Source organism: Quercus robur, chromosome 1, assembly GCF_932294415.1.
Source record: "Quercus robur chromosome 1, dhQueRobu3.1, whole genome shotgun sequence".
Classification (NCBI taxonomy): domain Eukaryota; kingdom Viridiplantae; phylum Streptophyta; class Magnoliopsida; order Fagales; family Fagaceae; genus Quercus; species Quercus robur.
Window position 1 is genome coordinate 17,718,318 of NC_065534.1, and position 27,234 is coordinate 17,745,551.

Genomic DNA, 27,234 nt, shown 5'->3' on the forward strand with positions numbered 1-27,234 from the left:
TAGTCTATTGTAGCCACCAAATGCAGTTATCAAAAGCCTACAATGACAAGGAAACAATAGCTAATGGAGTCAACCATTTTATTTCCAAAATCATGCTAAAAGTATGCTAAACTCTTCCCTAAACAAAAGCAACCTAAGCTAAAACACCAAATTAGTATCATGAGGGATAAAAGTCTCTTCCACTACTCAAAAACAAGTCATTAGCAACACCCTAAATTCTATATAAAACTCTCTCTTCAGCTTAAAAAAGGACTAACCACATTCTACCCACATACCAGAAACTTCAAAGTAAAAGCCCATTCAACCAATCAACATTCTCACAATTTTGAACCTTAGGGGTGGAAATATGGGTACATGGGAACCTTCCTTCTCTTCCTCACAACCTCTCTCAATTTTCTTTTCTCGGTGAATGTGGGTCGAAATTTCAGACTTGTTGAACCACGTTCTACTCACATACCAGAAACTTCAGAGCAAAAACCCATTCAACCAGTCAACATTCTCACAATTCTAAGCCTTAGGGGTGGAAATATGGGTACAGGGGAACCTTCCCTCCTTTCCTTACAACCTCTCTCAATTTCCTCTTCTCGGTGACTGTGGGTTGAAGTTTCAGACTTGTTGAACCACGTTTTTCCCATAGAGTTGAAACTTGAAAGTTAAAACCCATTGAACCAGGAAACATTCTTACAATTCTAAACCTTAAGGGTGGAAATATGGGTACAGGGGAACCTTCTTTTTCTTCCTCACAACCTCTCTCAATTTACTCTTCTCAATGACTGTGGGTCAAAGTTTCAGACCTATTATGTTTTTATGAATTTTCTGCACTTTTGTTATTAGTATTTTGATTCTCTCTTGTCAAAGCACCATTAACCTTTGTTTTATATACATTGTGAATTCTAGGCTTGATTCTCCCTAAATAAACATTTCTAAAGAACCCAAGGGGAGATTTGGGCCGTTTTCACATTTTCGGCCCTTGTCGCAAAGACGTCCCCGATACTTTGCAAGTGCAAATGGTCCCTCAAGTTTCAAGTGAGCGCAATTGGTCCCTCATGTTTTCAAATGAGTTAACAAAATGACTTATATTGGTCAATTTGAAAACTTGAGAGACTAATTGTGCTTAGTTAAAACTTGAGGGACCAATTCTGCTCACATGGTAAATTTGAGGGACTAACATTGTAGTTTCAACTAAAATTAAATCACAAAACATTCACTCAATAGATTGTTATATGGTTGACTTGGTATATATATTATAAGATATATATGTATATATATATCCCAAGATTCAACACTCCTGTTTGATTTGATTAATAAATTACCATTGGATTTTTTTTAGGTGGGTATACTTATTTCAATCAACTCTAATTGCTAGGTGTGTGTATATAAAAAACTTATGAAAATAAAAAAGTGTGTGTATAATAAAAAAAACGTTTGTGTGCATATATAGACATGTGTAAGGGGTTGTTTTAATAAATATATTAGCACCAAACTTTGCCCCAAACAAAAATTCCTGTTGCCCCTGTCCAAGTAATAATTGCTGATTGCAACAGGTTTTAAGAATCACTTTTGGGGTTTTAATCTGAATATTTTGGGTGTAATTGTGTTGGTATTTTGAGTTGTTATATACTATTTGTCTTGTACTATGTATATTTTATTCTTGTTTGTAAGAGTTTCTGTGAAATAAAATTTTTAATTCACATACTATATATTAGTCATAGTCCTCTGACAACAATCATATATCATTTCCAATTTGTATTACTTCAACATATTATATAATCACATATTTGTACTATAGTTAGCAGCATTAGATTAATCAATTTCATGATGAATCTCATTTTCTTGGCACTATCTTTAAGATCTTCTGGTTACCATTATGTCTTGCTTTTAGCTAGGCCCAAGTCATATATAGAAGCTTCCATTTTCACACTACTTTTTAAGAATAGTATAAATGGCAGACATTGGAATAATGGGAACCTCACTCATTACTTTTTCGTTTTTATCTCTTTTGTCCAAAAGCATGGTGTTATGGCTGCGCACCAGCTCTCTGACATGACTTTGAAAGGATGGCTTCCGCGCACCCTTACAATTCCACACAATGATATTCATGATAAAAAAAATAGCTTGGGGTGGGGCACTCATCAAAAGGCGGCAGCAGCTTCGCCTCTACCTTCAAGTTCCATCCCATCACAGGCCTTGGAGAAATTTGAAGAATTGTTCCCCACACCATTCGTCTCTTCTCCCTTGCCGTCGGCGTGTCTGCCAAGAACACCCACCATGGGTTCCTCGCCTCCATCCACGTCAACAGGAGGATGCACTTCCACGCCTTCCTCCATTTTTCGTTGACCCAACCCATGACCATTGTTGCTTGCACTTCTAGGATCACCACTGCCACTCTGGCCATAAAGATCGCCCACCTCTGCCCTAGGCTTGCCTGTGAATTGAAACTTCGTAGTTCGTGGCTTACGGTCTCCATTAACGCTTAAGAAGGATTTTGATCCAAATGAAAGCTTCTCGTGTGTTCTAACTTTCAGCTGAGTGTGTTGCACTTTATTGTCTCCTTCAACGGCGTCAGAGGCACTAAAGGTTGAAACCCTATTACGTGCAAGGTCTTTCTTGCCCCTTATAGAGGCTTTGTTGTTGGGTTTTTGGCTAATCACATCTTGCCTAGGCCGAAACACATGAGCCTCCAACCCGCCTGGCCTTGGCCTCTCATTATGCGTGTTGTGGGCCTGTGGGTTGGTTTCTTCACTTGAACCCACATTTAAAACACCTGACTGGGCTCCACTAATGATCCTAGCAGGAGAATGTTTCCTTTTTGCCTCCCTAGGTGACCCAATATTAGAATCACCTAAACTTGCCCCCACATTTGTATCATGCTGGCCATCCTGCTTTTGTCGTTGAGTGGCATTACCTTGCTTGGTGTAGGTCCCACCACTTCTGTGGCTTCTTGTCCTGTTCTTCCTGCGTGTAACCATGACCCATGGTCTGTATGCCCCCTCTACTTCCTCCTCATGCACAAGATCAAGCGCACTACTTGCGGGCCCCTCCATATTCCTAGCCATGTCAATAGCATGCATGCTGCATGACCCCGATGCTCCCTCACTATGAATCTCCGTACTTGTCGTCTTTAGGTGTGGGTCTTGCCGGATGGTTAAAGGACAATTTTCTTTATGGTGTCCCAACCTTCCACAGCTGAAACAAAGATGTTGAATCCCCTCATAACAGACCGGCTGCTCAACCTTACCAATTAAAATGGCTGTCACAAGTGGTTTAGTTACATCAACTTGAACACACATCCTAGCAAACCTACCTCTAGCTTCAAAGGCCGTATGAGTGTCTACCCGAAGCACACAAGTGGTTTATCTCTTTCAATTTGATGTTCCTGCAGAGATAAAGGCCATGATTCAAGCAACTCCAGTTTCAATCACAAACCGGGGAGGTGATAAGCTAGTCTGGAGTGGCAATCCTAGAGGGTCATTTGACTTGAAGAGTGCTTATTCCATCACATTAGATGTTGAATCTACTTCCCCAGTTAAATGTGGCTGGATATGGAAAATTGATTCGCTTCCTAGAATCAAAACTTTCCTATGGCAATGTGCCCATGATAGTATAGGTGTCAAAGACTGTTTGGTGAGAAGAGGAGTAGGGGAAGATGATAAATGTCTTTTTTTGCCACTTAGAATCTGAATCAGTTCTTCATGCCCTTAGGGATTGTCCAAGGGTCATGGCTGTGTGGATTTAGCTAGGGGTGGAGGCTCGGAACCAGGAATTTTGGAATTCCAATCTCCAAGACTGGCTGAGCACAAATGGGAAAGCAAACAACAATTCTATTCGGGGCAAGCCTCATTGGAGGTTACTTTTCCCCTTTGCCGTATGGTTAATATGGAAGAGTAGGAACCAATTGGTTTTTAATGGGATAAACCCAAATCCAAATTTGCCATCAGTCATTAACAGTCAAGTTGTGGAGTTCATGCATTGTGTTCCGTCACCTAGGCAGCCCACTCAAAGCGTAATAGGGAGGGTTCGTTGGGAGAGACCTCCAAGTGGTTGGAGAAAATTGAATACTGATGGTTCTTGTATTGGCAACTCGAGGAGATCCGGATGTGGAGGAGCTGTGAGGGATGAACATGGAGAATGGATTGCTGGTTTCTCCAGGTATATTGGGACTTCAAGTAGCATTGTAGCAGAAATGTGGGGGCTGAGGGATGGGCTAGTCTTATGTAAAAATCTGAATATTCAATGCTTGGTAGTGGAGCTGGATGCTAGTATGATTGTGGAGGTCTTGACAAAACCAGATTATGCAAACAATATAATCTCCCCTATCCTTGATGACTGTAAGCAGATGTTGACTTAGTTCCAGCAAGTTCAGATTTGTCATTGCTTTCGACAAGCTAATTGTTGCGCAGACATGATGGCAAGGAAGGGAGTTGATCAGCAATTAGATTATTGTGCTTTTAGTAGTCCGCCTGTGGACGTGTTAGAAATCTTTAGGAAAGACTTGGATGGCAGGTATTGTAATAGGCTCTGTCCTGAGGGAGTTGTGTGTGTTTAGTTTGTTTTAATGAATCATCTTTTAACCAAAAAAATAAACCCTACTTATTATTATACTGATATTTTTGGTATATGGTTTATAACTTGAGATGGTGGTAATGATATAGTTGTCCATGGGCCTAATGGTTCACCATTGCCAACATCAGAATATGAACACTCATCCATCCCAGCAACAGTGAAGAAGCTTTTCAACTTGTCCTCACCCTTTCTAACCAAGAGGGTTGAATGGGCTGGCTCCTTTGAAGGACTTGTCCAAACAAAAAAAGAACCTAGAACTGACTGCCCAGGTTAGTCATTTTCAAAGCACGTTAGCAAACAACCAAAGTTAGGGTATGGTTGGATGGAGGGAGATAAAGGGAGAGGAGAGGTGGCTGAAATATTCACTATCCAAACATAGTGTTAAAATGCACGTGATTCACTGAGATAAGTTGTAACAATTTAACCAAGACCCTTTTTTTTTTTTGAGGAACACTTAACCAAGACCTACTAGAAACTATTTAGAGCTAGTGAGCTATCAAGAATCCAATGAGTGAATATCATATGAAAAATCGATAAACTAATTCTGACAAGAGTATAAAATTGAATTACAAAACATTCACTTATTAAATTGTTACATAGCTGACTTGGTATACATATTATAAGATATATATATATCCCAAGATTCAGCACTAGTTTGTTTGATTTGATTAATATTTTTTCATTGGAATTTTTTTCCAATGGGTGGGAGACTTATTTCAATCAACTCTAATTGCTAACTTCTAGGTTTTTATCCATTTTTTTACTAATTTATTTTGTCACCAATTGGTGTTTACTACTAGGTTTATCATTTTTTTTTGTTCTTTTCTTTTTAATTTTTTTTTTTAAATTTTTAATCCCCTTCTTTTTTTGGTTCTTTTATCAGTTTCCTACAAGTTTAGCGTCCCCAAAATTGCTCTGTGCTGCATCAAAGAAATATAAGAATATGTTTAGTAATTATTTTTTCCTCTTATTTTCTGTTTTCAAAAACAATTTTTTATTTTTTAAACTAAAAAACTTGTTTGGCAATTTAAAATGGACAGAAAATAAAAACTATTCTCAAAACTCAATTTGTGAAGGAAACTGGAAACATGCAAAATGCTATTTTTAGTTTCTAGTTTTCAAAAGTAAAAGAAAATACACATTTGATTTAATGAATCTGTCTTATTTAATGAACTAGCATTAGAATTCAAATCCTAAAAACAACATATTTTAGTATTTTATATTTTTTTCTTCAAAAAACTTTTTTCTTTTTTATAATTTCAATTAACCAAACATGTTTTTAGTTTCAAAAATACAAAAAAAAAATTTGTTTTTTTATTTTTTATATTTTCAAATACAAGTTTTTAAAAATAGAAAACAAAAACTGTTACCAAACATAACCTAAGGATATGTTTAGTAATTGTTTTTCCTCTTTTATTTTCAGTTTCCAAAAACAATTTTCTATTTTTGAAACTAAAAAACTTGTTTGGCAATTCAAAATGAACAGAAAACAAAAACTGTTCTCAAAACTCAATTTGTAAAGGAAACTAAAAACATGCAAAATACTGTTTTCAGTTTCTAATTTTCAAAAATTAATGAAAACACGCATTTAATTTAATAAATCTCTCTCATTTAATGAATTAGCATTAGAATTCAAATCCAAGTAACAACATATTTTAGTATTTTATATATTTTTCTTCAAAAAACTTTTTTTTTCTTTTTTAATTTCAACTAACTAAATATGTTTTGATTTCAAAAATATTTAAAAAAAAATTGTTTTTTCTTTAATTCAAAATGAACAGAAAACAAAAACTGTTCTCAAAACTCAATTTGTAAAGGAAATTAAAAACATGCAAAATGCTATTTTCAGTTTCTAATTTTCAAAAATTAATGAAAATACGCATTTAATTTAATAAATCTATCTCATTTAATGAATTAGCATTAGAGTTCAAATCCTAGTAACAACATATTTTAATATTTTATATTTTTTTCTTCAAAAAACCTTTTTTTTTTTTTTTTTTTTAATTTCAACTAACTAAACAAGTTTTTTGATTTCAAAAATATTAAAATTTTTTTTTTCTTTATATTCCTAAAAAACATGTTTTGATTTCAAAAATATAAAAAAAAATTATTTTTTCTTTATATTCCTAAAAACAAGATTTTGAAAATAAAAAACAGATACGATTACCAAATATCACCTAATATTCTGGTCCATTTAAGTGGTCAAATTATACTTGTTCACAGGGTACAAGCTTCCTGAAATTTTATTATCATTGTTATACACATTGGAAATCATTACTATGTTTTTTTTCTTTAACAAAGTATACTGTTCTGCATCAATGTAGAGGTTTTAGCATTTTATACTTTTTGCGTGCTTATTATAGGGTTCTTCCAATAAGGCAAAACTGAGTTCTCAACACCCAATAAATTAAAACATCAACCTAAAATTATGACAACATTGGCTAACAAGGCTGATTTGTTTAAAAATTGTTTCTTGAACGCCAATGGCACACAAAATTCTGAATGCTGAAAACTTTCAATGTAGAAATCAAAACTCATCTAGTAATCTAACATATATGTATACAAAAGAATTAGTGCCCTTCATGCTTATACTTCATTGCTAAAGAAAGATCTGTTATTTAATTCATCCAGACATTCCTTTTCTTTACCTATACTGTTCGTTTTGTAAAGTGTAATTTGTATTGATGGTTTTCTTCAGGTGGCCACAGGCTTATTGTGTTATTCTTGGCCTGAGCCACTCGTTAACGTGTCCCACCCAGGAATATTTGCTGTAGCCTCATTCACCATCTTCACAAGTCTAACCTGCAAAAAGAATAGTGAAGGATCCATGAGAGAGAAAGAGGGATCACACGTTGCATTCAAATCGATAATGTGCAAATGGAAATGGTAGAAAGGCTATGTAGCATGCTAATATCAGTCATCAACAAATGCAAGAGTAAATTCATAAATCATATACATTAGTAACAAGGTGTCATAGTCAAAGCACTAGGTAGGCAAATCACAATGATGATCAGGGCTAGAAAAGACATTCTTTGAAGATACAAGGCAATGACATCCCAAGAATAGACAATGAGCCATGTGGATCCCAAAAGATCAGATAGTAATGCACCACATATATGAGTGCAAAGAGATACTTGGCTTGGGTATCATAGAATTCTATATAGGTATGTAGACATTTTTGTCTGTAGAAGTTTGAATATATTAAAAAAGAAAAAGTGGTTCAACTGAAAGGAAAGAAAAGAAATCAGACAAATACAAGGGCTACCTCCTAAAATTTAAAATACTCAAGATAAAATGATGAGAAAGAAAAGCCAGCTGATTTAGGCATCAAATCCAAAAGCAAAAACATGAGCTTATATGTAGGAAGCTCAATGGAACTCATATCGTTCCTCTTTTTTTCTTTTTTATAAGTAAATAAGTAATAAATCTTATTAGAAAAATTAATTCAACAAGTACACCAGGAGTATACTAGCTGAGAGTTAAATGAAAGTTCTAAAATTACATTGATCAATAACCTCAAACAAGTTTGAAAGAAAAAACCTCCCTCAAGCTCTCACCCACTCTAGCAAAGTCTTCAAAAAAATAAAAAAAAATAAAAAACACTCTTTTAGTTCTAATAATGCCCATTCACACCCTTCAAAACTCCTAGCATTTCTTTCCTGGTAACTCCTATTGTTCCTCTCCCACCATGGACACTGTGATAAGAAGAAGCACAAGACACAATCCTCTCACACCCTTCCAAACCTTCCTTTCTTACTACCTAATCAATACCTCAACCACTGATATTGTCATTACCCCAGAGATCCCAAAAATAGAGAAAACCAGTCCCTAGTAACAAAGCAAGGTATCTGCTCCTCTCCACACTCACGTATAACATTATTTCACTATGAAATTGACAGCTTTAACATGATTTACGTTGAAAGATATTGGCATCCCAAAACTCTTCCATGGAAATGCGTAATCCCTTTTAACATCTGATTGTCAGGGTTATCCTCAGCTCCCACCCTTAGAAAACCTGTTTTCCATCCTATTGTTATCTACATAAGGGATCTTCACTAATGCAATAAAGGCAAAGAGAGAAATATGGCAATGTAGCTAAGTCTGCATCAACCCCATTGGAGTTCTTAGAATGTAGACCCTCTTATGAGTTATTATTAATTTATTGTATATTCTAAAACAAAGAAGTCCCATCCTTTCTTTCACAAATCTTGTCAATAGCACTTTTATATTCAAAGCAACCACGTCGTCAGAAATATTTCCTTTCTCTAATTTCTTAATGGTTAGTCCTAGCAGTTGACAGTTTTGGGAGGCATATTTTGAAAATTCTTGGTCTATTTTGCTGGCATGATATCCTTATAATTTTAATAAAATAGATAATCGAGTTTCTTTCAGAAAAAAAGGGTGTAGCCCTGGAGGCATGCAGGAGATATGCAAAAGAAATGAACAAAACAAAATCCTAGATTCTATGATTACAAAGATCTAAGAACTCCAAAAGAACTGAACCCCCTATGGCCCTCATCCAACTGAAAAGGAGATGAGAAACAAAGACTTCAACCCCCTGACTGTGAGCTTCAACCTTCAAGAGTAACCTTATTATTATAAAAAAAGCTATGTTGATGCCACCAAAAATTTTATATATGGGGATTCTTTGTTGGCTTTTTAACAGGAACAACTAGACAGCAGTTGCTACTAACAAAGGAATTCTCTTTTTTGATAGGTAAACACAACTCATGCACCCAGACAGGAATGAATTTGTGAGCTCAACATTCACCTCTATTTATAAATGGAGGATCCAAAGACATTGGCTTAATAACGAAAGAATTCCTCTCAATGAATCTAGCTAGTTAACTATCAAAAACTGTAACTTGTCCTTGCCATCTCCAATTTTGCAAGTTGCATCCCCATCATTCAGCAAGAAAAAGTTGGAATCTCCATCACTTTCAAAGTCCAAAAAACTGAGTTTGTCTCAGCCTCTAGCAATGAAAAGGGGAGTCGTATTTTAGTATTTTGAGAGGTGTAGAGTCAATTTTGAGACAAACTGAACAGTTACTGATCACAAGTAGCTCACCACACTTTGTGGCTCAATAGTCGTGATTTGTGGTGTAAATCAGTAAATGATACATTCAATATGCTTCTTGTTTTCATCCCTTTCAATCTGAGAGTTTGTTAAAAACAAAAAATATTTTGAGGTTAACAGTGACACCATACTGTGGTGTACCAAAAACAAAACTGAAGTTTCCCTAGCTTCAGACAAAATTAGATCTAATAAAGATACTATTAGGATTATTCAATTATATAATAAAGTAGGGTTCCAGATTATAACCTATATAAATACAATTTTGGTTCAAGTTATTAAAATTCAATTTTGCTTCTGAAACTTGCAAAAACTCAAAATGACCCTTTCAGATTTTCATTGTTTTATTTTATAGGCAGTAACAGGTATTAAAGCAAAGAGTGACAATAGACACCTCTATGCTGAAAAAAGAGTAAATTTTTGGAGCAACTAGAACATGAATCCATAATTACAGTTGTTGAATTTGACAAAAATACATGGGACTCAAGATTTAGGCTTGCACAAATAACACCGACAACATTTTCGTTTGATGCGTGTATTCATCAGAGCCATAAAATTAAGTTATGGAGCATGTGTTAAAACATATGGACTTTTTGTATAAATATCCAACATCTTAAGCTTAGCACTTTGTAATATTGTAACGCATGATCAATAACTTCATTTAAAACTTCATTGCATTTCTTAAAACACCATCATTGTGATAACTAAGGGGTATGCCTTTTGAAATAAAGGAACTTGCCAATTGAATATGTCTTTGACTGAACTGGCTTTATTTTCCTGTTTCTCAAATTGACAATTAAAAGATAAAAGTTACTAATGAACTTACCACAGTTTCAGGAACCCCTGGAGGGGGTAAGGAGAGATTTCTTGGTGGGGGAGCACTAAGAAATGATCTCTTGTCAAAACGCCATTCTCCTATCTTTCCATATGTTAGTTCTCCCTGGATGATTACCAACTTGGAATAAATGACTTAAAAAATAATGACCAACTGAGCAAGATTTTGTTAGAAGAAATGAATAAACAAATAAATATAAAGTTTCAGAACCATAAGTCCTTCTATTTGAGTGTGAGGGGGAGAGAGAGAGAGAGAGATCTGTTCACCTTTAAATTATAATCACATCCATAAGTATAATGGATAATGAAACTCTTTCCCACTTCCAAATCCCACGGAGGCTGGAAACTCAAAATGATGCATGTTAATGCGTATCTATGAGTTCATGAAATAGTGAATATGAAAAGGATCATATAGTATCATTCACACCTGCAGCATAAAGTCTTTGCGAAGAATATGCCGCACACCATGCAATGCAGATGCTACAGCATATGCATACCTTAATTTGACAAAGAAATGGAAAAAAAAAAAAAAAATCACAAGATACATCAGATGTCATAATTTGTTACCATCCACTAAATAAAACTAGCATACTGAGATCTTCTCGAATAATACTTACATTTCAAGCACCCATCCAAAAGTCTTATCGGTCTCTGGATCATCTTTCATTCTCAAGGAAATATTCACCCATGTGGGAGCAATATCTTCCAGCATGGACTGAAGAAGAAAATTTAGTGATTACCACATCATAAGGCAATCACAGTAAAAGCAAAAAGGTCAGCCCAATGACAACACAATTATAACTCTGATGATGATGACCACAAAGTCATTTTTTAGTACTACTGCTGGAACTCATTCTTCTTTTTCTTCTATTACTACTACTTTGTAACAATAATTTGCACCTTCTAAATTTTCTACTCCTATGAAAAACCTACTATGAATTGCTGAAAATTCAAATAAATATAGTTGTAAATCACTTAATATAAATGCGTTAACAATCAATGTCAGGTCATTACACATGCTACAACAGTAATAAAAGATTTTACCCTTCTGATGATTACAGGAGAATTTCCTATTGGATCAATATCAGTCACAGGACCACTTTCTTCAGGATAAAATTTCCTAATTATTTTCTCATGCTCAGTTGGTTTAATGTAGAAAAAAGGATATCCTGCTGGTTGGCTTCCATATGCCAAGTTAGGTATAGGTTTTACAAATAGGTGGTCAGGCTCTGCCATTAGAATGTATCTGCATCAACCACAAAATGCGCTAACTTTTGGATTTCCATCAAGGAAGAGAGCAAACAATCTTGTAAGAAATCAAAGTTTTTATTCTTACTCTTCTTCAATTGTTGCTTTCTCCAGCCATTGCACAAACGCCCATGGTCTATTTAGAACAACATAACCCTGCATAAGACATTAAATTTAAACATGAATAATTTTATATTTAGTCAAACAGGATTTTGTGATTGATAAAATATTCAAACTAGAATAGGACAAAAATAAATAAAAAAAGCAAGAAGAAGATAAAGAAGAAATGGTGCCGAAACTGATAAGTATTAGCTTTATACTACTGGTGATGTGAATACTATCCCAATGAAAAAAACTGATGGAGATCTATTAAACTTACAACACCAGTTGGCCTTTGGTGAGTTCTATTATGTTAGATGCTACTCTGATGTTGATGTTAGATTACAAAACCAATATATGTACTTTATAAACACAATCTAAACTTCGTATTTTGTTCACCACCAGTACCAGCAATCCACAACCTATAAGATCATCTAAGAGAGCTGATACCCAGCCTATATCACTATAAGCAAATTTCCACAAAATGGTTTCAATTCTTTTGAACCATGCAAAATTATTTTTTTAGCAGTATAGAAACAGAGCAATAGTGGCTTTATTTTGAAATCTACATGGCATGTTCATCAAAGCAACCCAAGGAAAATCTAAATTACTGAAGACCTGGCCAGATCAACACATGTAGAGGCATGGATACATGTATAACACAGGGAGACTGTGCGGCCCCATTTCATTGGATGAAATAGAAAGAAACTAAATATTTTTGTCATTTGCATGAAACCTGAAAATTTTATGAAATTCAGAGGATGTTATTACATGAGAAAATGACTCAAAATTTTGTAGAATGCTTTAATGGTCATGATATTCAAACACAAGTATAATGTCTATTTGACCCAAAAAATTGCAATTTAGCAACTACCTCTACTTCTCATCATAATCAAATGAAGCCTAAGAAAAATTTTCTCCTTCATTTTGAAAAGTTAGAGTCTATATTAGTTTGGGAAGACTGGATGCAAATTGTTAAAGACACTTTTTCTCTCCAAACTCTGGTTTCCATAAAACAAATGAAGAAATAGACAAGTGTTGTATACAAGACATTAATTCCCTCCTCCAAAGACAGGCTGTATACTTCATTGGACTTTCTAACTATGAATTTAAAGGAAATTCATGAAAGCATTTGAATCTACTATATATTTTTTGGAAAAAAAAAATTTATGATGAATTGACAAAATCAACAAAAATAATCAATGCAAATGAATTGAAGAATACAACAAAAGATATGAGAAACCATGATACAGCAGCAATAAGATTCTCACCCTATCCAAGCCCTCAGGAAGAGGATCAACCACAAAACTTGGAATCTCCTTCATCAACTTGTCTGGAGCCCCAGAATGCAAAATCCGGGTAAACTTTCCCATGTCTGATCCAGGCATGTCTTTTGTCTTCTTATACCAGTAGTACATAATCCTACACTGCCATTGGCTATAAGGAGCATCTGTTGCTGTAAGAGCAACATGGTATTTCGGTTTCAAATCCCCTGAAGAGTCCAATCCATTCGACTCCCAACTCCCCAAATTGGAAGCTTTGTTGTGTATTATCATAGTCAACAAATTATATGTTGCAAAGAAAAACCCAAATGACAAAAGCGCCAAAAGTATTGGAGACACACGCCCCATGTTTTTCCTTTCAATCATGCCTATGTCTTATTACAGGAAGATCAAATTACAAATCTTTATAACTCAACTCAACCCAATTCCCCTATCTACAACAGTTTTTGAATGCAACCCACTAAATCCCTTCAACACCCTTCCAAGTCACAGCTCCAACACACAATTCTAAGAAATAAACAATACCCTTTTATAATTTCTTAGTGATTGAGTGAATCACAATCCACAAACCCAGACAATTGCAACAACCTATTCTGCATTACAATTATAAGAAAGCCATTATAAGTCAATGTGATATGAGTGAGCCTAGCTACTACTGTTCTAACAAACCAAATAAATGAGTATAAATATTGAGAAGGATGCTTTATTTTTTATTTCCCAACAAAAAAAAAAGTCCCACAAAACAATCCCATTAATTCATAAGAACCGAGAAAAATGAATCATACATAGATCTGAGTCTCTACTTCAAAAAAACCAAATGGGCACACCTAAAACTCATTTCAGAACAGAAACATAACAACCAAGTTAAGCGAGAGAGAGAGAGAGAGACAAGAGGCAGTTATATAAGATATAAATTGCACACACACAACAACAACTGACAAAATTAAAAGCCAAAATAAATGTTCATAAAAAAAATAAAAAAAGCAATACCTGAAAAGATAAAAAAGGTGCACAACAAAGAGTGTGAGAGAGAGAGAGAGAGAGAGAGAGAGATTTTGGGTTGGGACTTGGGATCGTTAACGCTTACTTGAAAACGCGGAGGTTGGTTTGTTTATACAAGTTGGAATATTGAATATTTTGGAAGATTTGAATCTTTGTGAACATTTTTGATTGTTGAATGACAAAAAAGAATATCTTTTTGAACGCTGGACTGAGTGTACTTTGGTGGAAACTGATGTGTGAATACTATGAAATAGACAGAGAGAGCAACATGAACAAATGGGGACCACATTTTGGTTAAAGACATGTTGCTTTTTTATCTTCTTTTTTTGTCTAATCCTACATCATCTACCATTGCCAAAGCCAATTGCAATGTATATTCCTTTCTTCCAGGCCATTCATGCTTTTTTTTGTTCTTATCTATTTGGTTTATTATATGAAAAAAGTTTGAGCCAATTGCAAACTAAAATAGGACTTCCATTTTGATTGAACAATCATACTTCACCAACCAAAAAAAAAAATCAGCTTCCTTTTCATCGAATCTTCTTACATCCAGATCTACACTTGTAGCCTTTTCGGCTTTTTGGCTTAGTGACATTATTGTACATATTAAATAGTGCTGCACATATTAAACTATAATATCAAACATCAATAATTACCTGCCTTTTATTTCCCAATCAAGATAAATGAACTTCTTTTTTGGCAAAGGAGACATGTTAAATTTATAAATTATACATTACCCAACTAAAGGAGTGCGCAACATATGGTGAGCTTATTTGATTAGCAACAATTTTTTTAAATCTCATATTTAAGTACAATAATATTTTTTTGTAGATTTGTTTTTAAATTAAATTAACCAAGAGAGTAAAAGATTTCAAGCACACATTATATCGTATACAACTATTATATAATACTGGTACACTTACAAAAATCCCATAGGAGATCATAATACAAAAGGTTAGGACAATGACACTATGTGCAACAAATCTTTATATTCTATACATAAAGGCAAGAAACTTAGTTGTAGTAGGCCAAGGTTTATGTGGCTCAATTATTATTATTTTTTTTAAATGAAGGAGAATTCTCTTTATTTAGCCTTCCACCTCATCAAGACTTTGTATTTTATATCAAAACATTAATTAATTATCATGTATCAACTGCTTCAAAAATTCTTATAAAATAAATGTTTCAAAAATAAATGGTCATGCATTAATGGGATAGTTGCGTTTATTTTTATGTATTAATTATCTATAGATGGTGTAGTAAGTTTTTTTTTTTTTTTTTGAGGAATCAATGGTGTAGTAAGTAGTAACTACATTTATATATATATATATATATATGTGTGTGTGTGGAAGGATTTTGTTTTGAGAATCATATATGAGGAATTCATATGGTTATTTTTATAAAAAAATTGTATAATAAACAATTTATTTGAAATAATTATTATTAAAAATTGATTAGAAATATGACATTTTTTCTTGTGTTTATTTGCTTTGACAACCGTCAAAACAAAAACTAGTAAAACGAAAACAAACTTAATAGCACATGCAAACAATAGTATTAAAAAAAATGCTTAAATTTAGATGATTGATGGATGCTCTAAGGGCACCCGTTAACCTGACTTTTATATATATATATATATATATAGAGTCCAACTTTCATGTATGGTAGATGTGATGGATGCATGGTGTGATATACCCTCACAAGTCACAATGTATCAGCTTCATTTGAGTTTCAGGTTACAGGGTTTTTCACTTTTTCTTAAATTGGGCAACATATATAAATTATTGAGTGTAAAGGTTTTTTTGTTTTTTTTTTTTTATAAATAACATGAGACAATATTAGTTTTGTTCTTTTGAGTCATATTTCTCTAATGTAGCTTGTCGTGTTTTAGAATGCAGGGATGACTGATGAGGGATCTAGAACCATTTCATAAGATTGAGACAATTTGACAAATACAATTTTGGACTAAACTTACATGAATTGTCCAATGGTCCACACATTCTAGATTAATCTTTGTCTTTACTTCGGATATGCGTGAACTTAACTGCAGAAGTGACTTTATGTTATGTCCTTAAGTTAGGATGCTTTACGTCAGCTCATCTTAGACTTTTATTTTTATTTTTATTTTACATATATACAATATAGAAATTATACTTAAATTTAATAAGTGTATATGTGTGTGAAACTCTCTCCTAAAGACTTGAACTCCAATCCTTGCCTCCCATCCCAAAAGAATTTTGTACTTGTGGAGTGACCATCACGTCAATGGTGCTCATTAGTCATCTTAGACTTAGGTACAAAAATAATCAATAGTTTGATCGTAATAATTATTCTTGTGATTAGTCTTAACGGATTGGTTCAGTGGTTTCTTATTAGTCTGCCCTAATTAGACTTGATTATTGTGTTTTTTACTAGCTTATATTTTGGTAACTTATTAACTTAAAGATAAGGGGAAAAAAAAAGATTAAAAAACTAACTTTTTTGCGTAAAATCATTTTCTACCTTACTTTTAAGTTAATAAGCTATTTTTGAGTCCTTGTTGTATTGTCATGTGTAGATCTTGATTCTCGATTGATGAGTTCTTGGAATCGAGTTTGTGATAACAGAGAAATGAGTGTAAGTAATAGTTTGCATAAGAGGATTATAAGTTCATAACCAAGAGAAGGCAAAAGTTTGGTGAAGAGAGAGAGAGAGAGGAAAAAGGGAGTTTCAATTGACTAGTAATTAAAAGAGGACTTGATGCTGGACCTTTTGAATGTGAAAAAACGGAGTATTTGTGTTGGAAATTAATAGAGGAAGAGAATTTTTGGTAAGAAGTTACCTGTTGAAGACTGGTTAGCTTTGCTTCTTATAATGATTTTATGAAAAAGTCCTTGTGAATGAAGAGGAAACTTGTTAGAAAAAAGGGGTATTGGCAGAACTTGTACGTTGAGCAAAAAAAAAACATAAAACATAATATTCTAATATAAAACATAATTTCAAATAACACATATTGACTTTTAAAAATATACAATCTAATATATTAATTCTATAATTATCTAATAAAACATTATCATGTCAAATTTTCTTGCGTATCGCGTGAATCTGTGACTAGTTTTATTAGAAGATGATTACTTTTTTTTGATAGGTACTAAATGATGTGCTTTTCCTACCCCAATGGAAAGAAAAAGAAAAAGTTGCAACTGGGATTAGCTTGACTCAAATCCCTAATAATTTATTGAAGGTTGTGACTATTCTCAAATCAGTAGCACAATCATCAACTCGAACTGAGTACCCATGTGAGAAGAAGATTATTGGGAGTAGACGTATGTTGTATGAGTGCAAGTCTTAGATAGAGAAGAAGTAAAAAAGTTAAGGAACTAATATAACATAATTGATTCTAAATCCATATCCTTAAGTTTTTAGGTTAAATAATGCCCCTATATTTTATATAGAGCCCATTATATGATATATGTGAGGAAATATTTCATACTTTCTTTTGGCATGAGATAGTATAAAATATTTTCTTGGGAGGGAGGTAGTATCAGGTAAGTATACAAAAAATCATTTTTATATATTGTCATATTTTTGCAGCTATTGGTCTGAAAATACTTTCCACATAAGTTGCATTAAGGAAGCTGATCATTGATTCTAAGAAAAAAAAAGAAAAAAGGACGCTGATCATTATACCGGATATATAATAATTAACTAATTTTCTTCCTTTTAATAATTTATAATGGACCTTTTAGGCTTTAGTAGTGCAAGTAGCAATCATAGGCGTTAGTAACTGTAGGGCTACAGAACCTTAATTTTCTAGCATATTATAATTTTTTTTGTAGCTAGCATATTGCCAATATAACATTGCCAAATAAGTAAAATTTTATTGAATATGAGAACCTGGGAAACCTTATAAATTAAGGGCATGTTCAATCCTTACTTTCACACGCCAGTCACAGTTTACAAACAAAAAATATCAGTTCATTGGAAAGAAATTAATTTTGGCTTGTGCTGTTAAATACTCGTCATTTCGGCATGTAATCTCTATTTAGTGTATCAAACGTGTCCTATTCCAATCGATTGGACTTACGGTTTGCATTGATTTTTTTTTTTTTTTTTTTTTTTTTCCTTTCAAATGGAATTGAATATATCACTTGCCAGTTAACTTCATTACACAAAAACATCTTGGAATGTTTCAAAGTACTATTAGTATGTTTTTGCAGAACAAGAAGATGTCATTCCCCTTATAGAAATGAAACATACCAAATTGAACCAGATTAACCTACCTGTCAGATGCTACACAAAAAGAAACCAAGTCAATCTTCTATAGATTGCATTGCTCAACGTACAAGTTCTGCCAATACCCCTTTTTTCTAACAAGTTTCCTCTTCATTCACAAGGACTTTTTCATAAAATCATTATAAGAAGCAAAGCTAACCAGTCTTCAACAGGTAACTTCTTACCAAAAAGTCTCTTCCTCTATTAATTTCCAACACAAATACTCCGTTTTTTCACATTCAAAAGGTCCAGCATCAAGTCCTCTTTTAATTACTAGTCAATTGAAACTCCCTTTTTCCTCTCTCTCTCTTCACCAAACTTTTGCCTTCTCTTGGTTATGAACTTATAATCCTCTTATGCAAACTATTACTTACACTCATTTCTCTGTTATCACAAACTCGATTCCAAGAACTCATCAATCGAGAATCAAGATCTACACATGACAATACAACAAGGACTCAAAAATAGCTTATTAACTTAAAAGTAAGGTAGAAAATGATTTTACGCAAAAAAGTTAGTTTTTTAATCTTTTTTTTTCCCCTTATCTTTAAGTTAATAAGTTACCAAAATATAAGCTAGTAAAAAACACAATAATCAAGTCTAATTAGGGCAGACTAATAAGAAACCACTGAACCAATCCGTTAAGACTAATCACAAGAATAATTATTACGATCAAACTATTGATTATTTTTGTACCTAAGTCTAAGATGACTAATGAGCACCATTGACGTGATGGTCACTCCACAAGTACAAAATTCTTTTGGGATGGAAGGCAAGGGTTGGAGTTCAAGTCTTTAGGAGTTCAAGTTTGTTAGGTTCTAAAGACTTAGGAACTTATGTATTTAGAACTCTAATGTTTATTGTTGGCAAACCATGATCAAAACAAGTTGTTTAGTCTTGTTTAGACTTGCTCAAAGTTGTGTATTTTTTTGTAAAGTTGGATTTAAGTTGATGCAGATTTAATTAAGCATTTCGGCTTGGTTCGATCGATCGAAACTTAGACTCGATCAATCGAAATTCGGGCAGAATACGTTTTTCTGCAGAATTCCAACTTAGCCCTAGTTCATTTAAAATGTTTAGGGTTTTGTATTTTTGCCCTAGGTATATAAGGCAAACCCTAGCCACGTTTTAGTATGGCTCATATTGCTGTTTGTGTAAATCTCTTGTGAGATCTGTGAGGAGCTTTCCTTTACACAAGCTTAGGATTATCAAGAGGAGATTCGTTCAAGAACTTGATGATCATTCAGTTGCTGCCATAAGAACTTAAAGAAACACAAGCGGGTATGCTTGTACTTGCTGGAGAATCCAAGAAAGAAGGAGTCTGTGATCTCGGAGCTTGCACGTGGTTGTGTCAGTAAGTTTCTACTAGTGGGTAGCAATATGATGTTAGCGGTCTAAGTCCTATTGTAAAACTTCGATTCTTTCATAGTGGATTCAGGTTTACCTTGATGATAGCTAGGTTAAATCCTCCCCAGATTTTTACCGATTTGGTTTCCTAGGTGATCATATCATACTGTTTTTTATCTTTCCGCTGCTTTGCATGATATGATTGTTTGATTGTGATAACCTAGATTTGGAATTTGGACTAAGTAATAACTTGGCTAATTAACTAGGTTAATCCAATTGTGTTTTAAGTGGTCTAAAAACCATCATTTTTTTATTAAAAAAAAAATTACAGTGTGAGAACTATTAGACCAAGTTCTAACCATGTATACTTTGTTCATTACTATATAGATGTATGCGATTCAACATTTATAGGTATATTTTTCTCCAAAACATAGATCCACGTCTCTTTCTTCCATACAATTGAAACTAAGTGAAAAAGTATATAAAGATAACTATGCAATAGATCATATTCAATAAATCGTATATCATAAAGTGGAAATATAAAATAAAATAAAATGCAAAGAGCAAATTTTATTTCATCATATGAACATATGAATAAATCTCACAATATATAACTCTTCAAATTCATAAACCACATGCTTACTTAGATTTTATAGTAAAATAAGACCAATCCATCCATCATGATATTGCAGTATAGTCTAGATATAATTATGTAAAAATCACGTTTTGTTGATCATGTTTCATAAACCAAAAGTGTCATCTATATATCTAATAAAATCTATAAAGAGTAACACATGAGAATTCTTAATTTGAATAGCCGATTATATATATATATATATATATATATATATATAGAGAGAGAGAGAGAGAGAGAGAGAGAGAGAGAGAGAGAGAGAGAGAGAGAGAGAGAGATATGTAGACGGTAGTGGAGGGGGGATGGTGGGGTTTGAACCACAAATAGGGGACACCATAAAGAATGTTGCTAGGCTATCACTTGAACCTCCCAAAAATTAATCTAAAAGGCTAGACATAAGGATAATAGGAATTCTAAGAAAAAATTAATCAAGTTCCTTAAGTATCTATACATAAAAAAAATTAATAGCATAATGATACTCTAGAGTAAATTATATTTTGTCTTATTCTCTTTTTGGTCTTTTTCCTTAAAGATGATCAACTAAACAAAGTAAAAACTTACCAAGAAAGCTTAAATTAGCTAAATATTTAATGGTGGAGATGTCTATTATTTGTAGTAGAATGAACAAAATAAAAATCACAAACAGATTTGAGAAAGACGTATAAGATTTCTAAAAGAAAATTTACCAAACACATGGGATGCAACAATAACAAAATTACTACACTGAATACTTTTTGACTTTTTGACACTCTACAAATAAGCACAAAAAATGTTCATTATTAATACGTTTCATGTCAACATTAGGAATTTCCACAACAATGATAGGCCAAATAAAACTGCATTAACAATTCTAAGTTGATTAAAAATAACAAAAGTCAATATCATTGAAAATTTTGGAAAGGAAAACAATAGAATCACTTCTGAAAATGCAAGAATACTAAAAAGAAAAAAAGAAAAAGAAAAAAAAAGAGATCATTTTTTATTGTGTGTTTTGTTTACCTCAATGGTTATCCTAATGTTGCCTTAACTTTGAAAGTTTCAGACAAATATAATTGATGTCTTCTCAAAATGGTGAAAACTAAAACTTGATTGAAAAATATGGAAAACAATTAGTATTGTGCTAATTTTTGTTGTTGTAGATGATGGGTGATTGTATCTAGAATGTGCATTGGTATATATAACATTGTAAAACTTAAATAAATAATCAATGTATGAGTGAGAGAGAGAGATAAGATTGTGAAAAACCAAAATTTTGGAAGAAAAAACACTATAACGGTAGATAAACAAAAAGACACTTCATGCTTGATGTCTTCTCAAAATGGTGAAAACTAAAGCTTGATTAAAAAATATGGAAAACAATTAGTATTGTGCTAAATATTTTTTGTTAGATGATGGGTTATTGTATCTAAAATGTGTATTGGTATATATAACATTATAAAACTTAAATAAATAATCAATGTATGAGTGAGAAAGAGATAAAGTTGTAAAAAACTGAAATTTTGGAAGAGGAAACACTATAACGGTAGATAAATGAAGGGACACTTGAAATGTTAATTTTTCCACTAAAAAGATAATGAATTATTCAATTTTAAAAATTACTTGAAATTAGAAAGAAGAAAACGAAAAGTTGAAATCAATTTAGGTAGCTAAATAGTCAAATATTTGTATTTAATTATTTTATATAAAAAAAAAATTAAAAAATCATAAAGAGAAAAATGATTTAAAAAGAAAAAGAAAAAAAAGTATGATGTGGCGGATGAGGTGGCTCAATAGGAGTATAGCAACATTAAATGTTACGTCTCAACTTTTAGATATATATAGATATAGACTACAAAGTTAGTTACTAATTTTTGTCTTCCAAAATTGATATCAAAACTGGAATGTGATACTGTTATTTCTAGATGAAGCTTACAAGTTTGCTGGATTACAATTTCATCAGTATTTCTAATATTTTCTTACAAACATTACAAGTTGATAATTGGGAATTACATGAATTAAAGTTCATTAGTTAATTTGCTAGATGCATCATTTATATGAATAAGAGAAAAACAGCTATCTCCACTGTAAAAAAGTTCATGTGCCAGTTTTTGTAGTGAATATATGGTAACTAGCAATGCTGTGTTGATGATGATTCAAGATACAAACTCATTCATTATATTGTCGTTTTGGAAGCTCTTCGAGAAAGAATGATCCAACAAAGCACACGATAGAACACAAAGAAGCAAAACATGATCCCCACATTCATCCACCTAGTGTCCTTGTCGAGTCCTCTACTCTTCAACACATCCAATCCTGTCAGCAAACACTGGGAATGATCTTGATCCTGCCAAGAAAAACACTCACTTCTCACACTCCAGTATTCATTTATGAGAAGTGAATCCAATGGGTACCTATAAAGGGACACATAGTACATAAAGAGCCAATATTTTGGGATGATTTCTTTTGGAATGAAGTAGCCAGAGAAGAGGAAGTAGGCTCCAAGAACTGTGCAGATGAGAGAATTCCCAGAAATGAAATCCGGTGAGACTGCACTTAAGAAGAGCACTAGGGAGCTAGCCATCAACAAAATAAGCCAGACAATAAAGGTGAAAAACGCAAAAGCAGTGATGGATGAATTAAGTCCTACAAGCCAATATATTGGAACAGCAAAAAGAAGAGCTACCACAAATAAGAAGGGCAGAAAGACAATAGTATTTGCAATCAAGTAGGATGATATTCTATAGGCGCCTCTTGAGGCTTCCTTCATCAAAACACGCCGCTCTTGAAGGTATATCGGGAGAGCTTCAACTGTGGAAGAAAGAAGAAAACTAAGACTGAATGCAAATAGTCCCAATCGTTCTGTAACACCTCCTTCATCTTTTCTCACTTTCAAGTATACGCTTCCCAAACCAAATCCCCCCACAATAGCTTGCATTGTTCTTGCCAAGAACAGCTGCTTTGTTCTATAAATAATCTTCCAAAATCTTGAGCACAAAAACATGATCTCAAAAAAAAAGGAAAAATAACAATTACCCATTTGTCCGCCATCTTTGTATTGTGGAACTCTGCCTAATGCCCCTGCTGGCCACATCAAGAAGGAATACTGCCCCTCCTCTTCTACAGTAGACATGATTGCTTTGGAATATGAATCCTCTAGTGTAGATATAATTTCCATGGCAAATTCTAAAGCATTGAGTTGCATTGGAATTTGATAGCCCAGTTCATTTATAATTCCCTCAAGTGATTCAAGGCTACCATTATGGACAACCGAGCCACGAGAGAGGATCAAAAAGTTGGAAATGTATTGAAGAATTCTATAGCTTGGTTGGTGAATAGAAAAAACCACTGTCCTTTCCTTCCCTTTTGCAATTGAAGAGAGCAGCTCAATTACTTGTAGCGCTGACTTGCTGTCTAGGCCTGAAGTTGGCTCATCCAGGAGCAAAATTGGAGGGTCATGAATCATGTCAACTCCAATAGATACCCTTTTCCTTTCTCCACCAGATATCCCTCTATTCTCTTCATCTCCAACAAAACTATCCGCAACATGCAAAAGACCAAGCTCTTGCATTAAGCTCTCCACCCTTAATTCTCTCTCTTTAGCATTCATTTCTTTGAGCCTAAACTTGGCACCGAACATCAGAGTTTCCTTTACAGTGAGTAATGGAAGTAGATTATCTTCCTGTGCCACAAAGCCACATATCTTTCTCAACTGAGCTGGACTACTCATACGCTGATCATTGATTGAGATAGTTTTAGGATCAAAATATTTTTCCTTAACCCTTCCTGATATTACTTGGAGCAAAGTAGATTTCCCAGTGCCACTTGGGCCAACAATGGCTAGAATCTCTGAACTCCTGGCAACAAAGGAGACTGACTTGAGTATGTTGATGGGCTTAGGCTTTTGTACCAAGTGACAAAATGAAGTGGCTAGTGACCCATGTGGGTGAATAGTGTAGGAAAGATTTCTCACAGCTAGTTTGTAAGTTGTTTTGGAATTTTGAGGTGCTGCACTTGGTGAGTGATAGAAGGAAGAGGAAGGGCTAGCACTGGATTCTTCTGGGGAATTAGAAGTTGAGAAGAGTATCACAGAGTCATCTTCGATGGGCATCTGCCTAAGGCAAGAAGGCATTGTTTCGAGCTTAATTCTGTGTAGGAATTAAGTGCATGGGAAAAAAGAGGTGGTGGATGAGTCTTTCAAGTGGGATTGTTCAAGTTGAGAAGAAATGGTGGTTAAAACAACCAAGTTGATAGCTTAAAAAGGTTCCTTATTTTCCATCCAGTTGACACACCTACAAACGCCTTTGGAATCATTGTGGCAACTTCTAATAGGTTCATTTCCATGAAAAAAAAAACTTGGTGAAACATCTAGACTAGAATGAACCAAACATGCGCTTTGTCAAATTTTAACTTAGTCAAATTTCTCAGATCACCAAACGCTGCCAACCACTTACCACCCTCACCAACACTGTTGTATTCTTTTGATTCTGGCATTGACTATCATGATGGTAGACACCATTCTATAAGCATCACCTCCACTGAACCTGCCACATAACCTTGCAACATTTTTCCCCATGCCATAGCCTCAGAACCGTTGCAATAAAGATCACATTGAGTCAGTGACTACTATAGCAGAATTGCCACAGCCACAAACACAACCTCATTGTAACAATAAAGACCTCATTGTTTTTTTGGACATCAGACCAGCTCCCATTCAATTTTAGCACATGTGGCTGGACTATCATTGCCTGAAATCCAAGGGAAAATATTGAACTTTAATTTTTTGCTCACCAGTTTTAACAACCTTATTGAATATGAAGGTTGGTCTAATACACCTGGAGGCTATACAATACCGATTGAAGTTGAACCAACCTATCTTCCAACAAATGAGATGCTTAAACTATTGATAGAGTGGAGCCTTTTCTGTTTGGGCCTAAATGACAAATCTTTTAAACCTACCAAAAGGCTTGAATTTACTCAATCTATTACAATGGGCCTATAAAACAAATGTTAACCAATTCTGACCTCAAACCTTACAAAAAGGCACGATATTTACCAAATCCATTGCAAATTCACAATGGCCTAAAATTCATAAATCTCCATTACAAAAAATGGCCTAAAAATAAAATTCACAAATCTTGTTAGTTTAGTTAGCTCAACTAGTAAAAATTGTTATCTGCGAATAAGATATTTAGGATTCAAACCCATCTACACTTAAAATTGATTAATATTTTAGCCTAATAAGAGCAATTATCATGAAGTGTATGCCATAATTTGAAATTCTAGTATTTATATATATAAATATTCACAAATCTAATTAAGAAGCTTTAATACAATAGTACAATACAATTAAGAAGCAAAAATAACAATATTCTCTACGATGAGCCTAAAATTAAACTTCAACAAATATAAAAAAAATACAAATCCATTAAAAAAATACAAAGTGCACTAAAAGGATAAAAAGTCTACGACTAAAATTTAATAAGTCCTTTACACCTATAAGTACAAACCAGTTAAAAATATAACTTGAAGGTCCCAACATTACATAGTCCAAATAAAAACATCAATGTCCAAGTACAAAGTCTAAATATCAATAGTCAATACATTAGTGCCATTAAAAAAAATACAAAGTGCACTAAAAGGATAAAAAGTCTACGACTAAAATTTAATAAGTCCTTTACACCTATAAGTACAAACCAGTTAAAAATATAACTTGAAGGTCCCAACATTACATAGTCCAAATAAAAACATCAATGTCCAAGTACAAAGTCTAAATATCATTAGTCAATACATTAGTGTTTCAAAAACATATAATACTTCACATAATAATGTTTAACATATAAATTACAATTCCCTAAAATATAGAACTCCATAAATACAAATGTCTATTGATAATCCTTAATCATCATCTCAATAAGTATGGGTGTGGTCGAATCCATTGAACTTGCAACTTTTCATTCATAAGTTTTATACATAAAAATGAAAAGGCACATAGACACTGATTTCAATCATTTATTTTTATTCTTTTAAAAAAAAAAAGACATATTCCAAGATATATATAAGTAAATCGCATCTATTGGATTCTCATCATTCGTACACTTTGGAAGGGACGTTTTGTAGCATCCATTTAAAAGAAATCAAGAGTACATTAATGATCATGAATTCACATGGTGCAAACATGTCTCTAATTTTACACATACGGAAACAAGTTTGATTCATTGTACCATACAACCTAAATATGTTAAACACATTCAAGCAAGTTGGGCACTAGGGCTTCAAATAGAATTTGGGTTTTGATGATTCGTGTCGATCGATGGTTCAACCTCATTAATATAGACACCTGTAAAAGGAAAAACAAAATACTAGAGATTTAAGAGAGTTATATCGACAGAACACTCTCCGATACTTAAAACAATAAAGAATCCATTCTTGAATGGATAAGAATAAACTAAAAGGACAATTTGTCGTATTTTTTCTCTAAAGACTTTACCTCATATTATGTTCCATCATCCATCAAAAATTAAACGGATTCCTCCTCATCATCACAATGCCATTCATGTGGAGCAAATTCAGAGAGCAAGAATTGATGAATGTGACCAAGAAACACTGTGACCCCACGATAATCAGGCCGTTAATAATTTAGGTGGATAATGCAAAAATGAACAAACAAAAGAACGTACAATTGTTGTTTTTTTTTAAAGATATCTTCGTTCCTAAAGTGGAGGGACAGAAAAGACAAAAGAGTCCTTGGATCACTGCATGTGCACCACGTGTCCATACTTGTTTGTTTGGTAGTGCTGCTAGTAATTGTACCATTGTCTGCTTCGACTCCGTACATGTTTCCCCCACAGATATAATCAATGCTCTCACTGTTCCAAAAGATAAGGACCTTTATGTACACTTACCTGTTTGATGCCGGT

General features: G+C 33.5%; 2 protein-coding genes across 6 annotated transcripts; both read right to left on the bottom strand.

The window, feature by feature from the left end:
• Positions 1–7,017: 7,017 nt before the first annotated feature.
• LOC126723847 (hydroxyproline O-arabinosyltransferase NOD3-like) lies at positions 7,018–14,440 on the bottom strand. Of its 5 annotated transcripts, none has more exons than XM_050427809.1 (9): positions 14,189–14,440; positions 13,090–13,689; positions 11,808–11,875; positions 11,516–11,717; positions 11,089–11,186; positions 10,899–10,968; positions 10,739–10,810; positions 10,464–10,577; positions 7,018–7,365 (listed from the first exon to the last, which is right to left on the bottom strand). In XM_050427809.1, exons 2-9 carry the CDS (start codon positions 13,465–13,467, stop codon positions 7,282–7,284), a joined length of 1,086 nt encoding a protein of 361 aa, XP_050283766.1. In that variant the 5' UTR covers positions 13,468–13,689; positions 14,189–14,440; the 3' UTR covers positions 7,018–7,281. The 5 variants fall into 5 exon arrangements, with proteins under 5 accessions (XP_050283766.1, XP_050283744.1, XP_050283755.1 ...); XM_050427787.1 differs by having other exon boundaries at positions 13,090–13,694; XM_050427798.1 differs by having other exon boundaries at positions 14,092–14,440.
• A 7,761-nt stretch (positions 14,441–22,201) lies between these two features.
• On the bottom strand, positions 22,202–24,656 carry LOC126723861 (ABC transporter G family member 23). Its single transcript, XM_050427822.1, has one exon. It carries the CDS (start codon positions 24,444–24,446, stop codon positions 22,491–22,493), a length of 1,956 nt encoding a protein of 651 aa, XP_050283779.1. The 5' UTR covers positions 24,447–24,656; the 3' UTR covers positions 22,202–22,490.
• Positions 24,657–27,234: the final 2,578 nt, after the last annotated feature.